Source organism: Morone saxatilis, unplaced genomic scaffold (assembly GCF_004916995.1).
Source record: "Morone saxatilis isolate NCDOM2014 unplaced genomic scaffold, NCSU_SB_2.0 Contig18, whole genome shotgun sequence".
In the NCBI taxonomy this organism is placed as follows: Eukaryota; Metazoa; Chordata; class Actinopteri; family Moronidae; genus Morone; species Morone saxatilis.
Genome location: NW_023339740.1, coordinates 24590263 through 24594065, shown reverse-complemented (window position 1 = coordinate 24594065; position 3803 = coordinate 24590263). Strand labels below are relative to the sequence as shown.

At 38.6% G+C, this 3803-nt stretch overlaps 2 protein-coding genes across 2 annotated transcripts in view; one reads left to right on the top strand and one right to left on the bottom strand.

The window, feature by feature from the left end:
• The window catches only part of cenpp (centromere protein P), an 88964-nt gene that overhangs the window by 62401 nt on the left and 22760 nt on the right, over positions 1 to 3803 (bottom strand). The gene's annotated exons all lie outside the window — the stretch shown is intronic.
• Positions 2951 to 3803, top strand: part of ogna (osteoglycin, paralog a) — a 9957-nt gene continuing 9104 nt past the window's right edge. Inside the window, exon 1 of the mRNA XM_035662388.1 lies at positions 2951 to 3294. Coding sequence (XP_035518281.1) covers positions 3139 to 3294 — 156 coding nt within the window. The 5' untranslated portion in view covers positions 2951 to 3138. The remainder of the gene's footprint in view (positions 3295 to 3803) is intronic.

Sequence of the window (3803 nt, the reverse complement as noted above, 5' to 3'; positions counted from 1 at the left end):
TGGTCCGATCCAACAGATGAGCTACTGTAGCTCAAACTGCTGAAAATGTTAATGCTCGTTCTGATAGAAAGGTGTCAGAACACACAGTGCATCACAGTTTGTTGTATAATGGGTTGCATAACAGCGGTGAAGAATGAGTGAGCTAACCCAGGAGCACAAAGAGGACAGAAATGGCAGAGACGCAGCTAGGGGAAACAGTGTGTAGTTTCACCTGTAACTCAGTGAATTAAGGGTTTACCTCAACCAAACTAGAGTTGGTGATTGTTGGAAGAGTGGAAATACTAACCAAGACGGTTTTGGTTAGCTGTATTTTGTTCCTGTTGAGTCAGACTTAAGTGCTAAAAGAAACAGAAGAATACCAGTAGTTCAGGAGTCGGTTCACGACTGTCAGGTGGATAAAACCAATTGGGTTAAAGATTCGGCCTTCTCGTCACGAGGAGAATAGAGACCCCCTGCACATGCCACAGACCGGCGTCAAAAAAGGTTACGGTGGAAGACAGATAACCGAAATATCCACTGTTCGATGCCACCTGTAGACCTTTATTAGATGTCATACAGTAATACCTCGTCACCCTCCCTCAGTTTCTTGTCTGCCACTTCACTGTCAGTTGTCCAATAAAGGCAAAAAGAATAATAAAAAATAAATAACTTTAAAAAATAGAATAGTTAAAAACAAATACACCAAAGAAGTACATATACCTAATCTATTGTTGCATTGTGTACTATTGGTCATTTGTGTAAAGTTCATATAAAACACTCATTCAGAAATACAGCCAGTGGGCCTCATAAATGAATGCTAGACTGAACCTATTAGAAGGTACTGAACTATTTACCCAAATTACCATTTTGACTTTTTTTCCCAGCAAATATTCAGCGTCCTGCCACGTCATGGAAATTTTTTATCTGTTTTGCTCTCAGGCATTGATGATTATGTGTAGCTTTTTGCACACAGATGTTGCCAAAACTATAAAGGCCAAAGATTATTAGATCGAAATTCGGTTTAAAATTAGAAATCTCAACACAGATGATGCCTTCTACAGCTGGCATGGTAGAAGACTCCAAATAACTCCCATAAATTAAGGATAATTGAAGAAGATTATGAATATAACAAGAAAAATATAATTTTCAGTAAGATTGATTAGTTTATTCCTGACATCAAAGATATACCTGAAAAGGTGAAATTCATATAACTGATGAAGGGAGTGTAATCGACAGTGGTAAATTCTGTGTGTCGCTGCTTTACTATTTCACAGCTTATCACCCCTTCCACTTATCAAATCAATACAAAGACTTGACAAGCCATGAAACTGTTGGTGTGTTGCTCTACCTGTGAAGTTATGATAAGTTATTATAAAACAACCGACTGAATTTTATATATTGTATCAGAAAGCAGAACAGATAGTCAGAAATGTTCAAAGATGAGAAGCATCTGAACTTTTGCACAACATTGTCATTCAAGACACCTCAACATCAGGAAGGAAGCAATAAGGAAACCAAGTCCTGCTGCTGGAGGGACTGTCGTGGCTCCAGTCTCACGAATAGAGTCCTCAGTTGGTTTAAATAGAGCATCTTAGTGCTTCTGACATAACTCTTTTATTCAAACAGTGCACTAAGACTAAGCTTCATGTGCAGAGAAACATATGTCAGTCAATGCCTACAATCCTGAAAGCTTCTATAGCCACTCTGACATGAACTCATAAGACAACTGCACAGTGGATGAAGACACACTTAATCTGTGCTTAGTATCTGTTCACATTACATCACACCAATAACAGCTTCAGTTGGCCTTGTCATAGATTATCAAAGTCCGGGAAACTCTACTGGAGTGATGAACATCCTTTTGACTTGACTGATGGTGGTGGAGAATACTAATCTAGTCTTATATGTCACCCCTAAAATTTGGTTTTGTCACACCTTGAGTACTCAATGCGCACAGACGTTTTCTAAATGCCCCGTAATGTCTTTTTGTATGCAATGTGACGTTTATGTATTCAATGTATATAATTGTTTGTTAAACCAATACATTTCTGTGTTGGACCTCAGGAAGACTAGTTGATGTCACGATGTTAGCTAATAGGGATCCTATTAAACTAAACTATACTAGACGCCATTTGTTGTGATATATGAAATATAATATTGCATAAAGAGGAAACAAAAAACAGAACCACACTAAACCAATCTATCACAGCTCAAATGTTTCCCAACTCAGAATTCAATTAGACGTTAAATTGAAAACATTAAAAAGGCTTAATGCCGATTTGTGAAAACCGTGTAACCATGCAAATTAGATCACTTGGATAAAACTTCCAAAAGTGTCCAGTAACACACCTCTTTGCACATTAGTTTTGTCTGTATTCACATTACATTCTGAGAAATTATTACCTTTCCCAAACCAGCTTCACTGGTTGTAAATTTCAAAAAGGTGAATGCACTGAGTAACATCAACCCTAACCTGAAATCTCAGTCACTGCGAGAGGACTCGTACAGAAAGAAAAGCAGATTCGACTTCTGGTCAGTCCAAAATGATCACATACATTTTTGCCTATAATCAATGCCTGTGTAACGGCTGCTAAATGTGTTGTCTGACCAACAGCTGAAAGAAAAACAGAGCCAGTGCAGAAAAAGACCCACTCATCCAGCCTAATGAAAGATAGGTTGGTTATTACGAGTCATTACTGAGTGGCTGGGCAGCGACCACAGACATTCCTCCTGACAAAACACACTCACACTGTGGTTGTCAACTTTCAATTTTTCTGCTTTCACTGCAGTTTTTGCTGTGTATTTTTTCCTGTACACATTTAAGGGTCACTTAACAGAGAAAAAAAAGACACTTTATTCTGTCACTGACTGTGACTTTTTCCATATGTGCCTCTTTTTGGTGTGTCTGCCTCTTTCTGTACATCCTGTCTCTGTGCGTGTGTCTCTCTCTCTCTCTCTCACTGGTGGGTGGTCAGGGAAGGGTTAAGGTGCTCTGTTCTATAAACTCTGCTTTAAGAGTCTGCTGGAAGCTACTGGTTCAGCCTTTAAATACAGTCATTTGACACATCCCAACAGGGGCTCGTAGCAGAGAGCAGCTGCTGACCCAAACTCAGGCTTTGAGGCGAGCTGGTGTGTCGGCATCACACTTCTTTGGACAGCATGAAGGCTCTCTTATTCACCTGTATGCTGGTGCCTTGGCTGGTGGCAGCCTCGGCCAGGAGGTCTGACCAGGACTCACAGATGATACCGGGATCTGTACCTGCCAGGGAGCTGAACGGATACTTCAGTGACCATTTGAAATCAAGGAGGGCTAGGGTAAGAACTTTATTATCTACATCATACTTCTGTGCCAAAAAGAAATTTCTTCAATAACTCTAACAAACTAATCTATATAAAATATGCTTTGAAAAATGTAATCTACTAAAATGTCAACAAGTAAATTGTTTTGATCACTAGTTTGTTTTTTCCATTAACTTGCAGCATGAATTCACAAGACAATCCTTACACTTAATGGTTAACAGTGTTACATAATATTTCTAGGTGATTTATTTAAGAGAAATTTCTGCCAACAAAGTGAGAAAATATAAAATAATTAAAACATCTGAAAAAAGGATCAGATATAAGACTTTACTAATCCCCAGGGATGATTAGGTCTTGGTTAAAAGTTGATAATAATCAAAGTCAATGTTCCAGGCACATTACTGTATTCTAAAAGCTAATAATAATCCCCTTTCATGGTTTAACTGAATTGAATTTGCTTTCTCCAACTTGCTAATGACAGAAACTGTCAGCACTTGACTTCACCATCCACACACACACACACA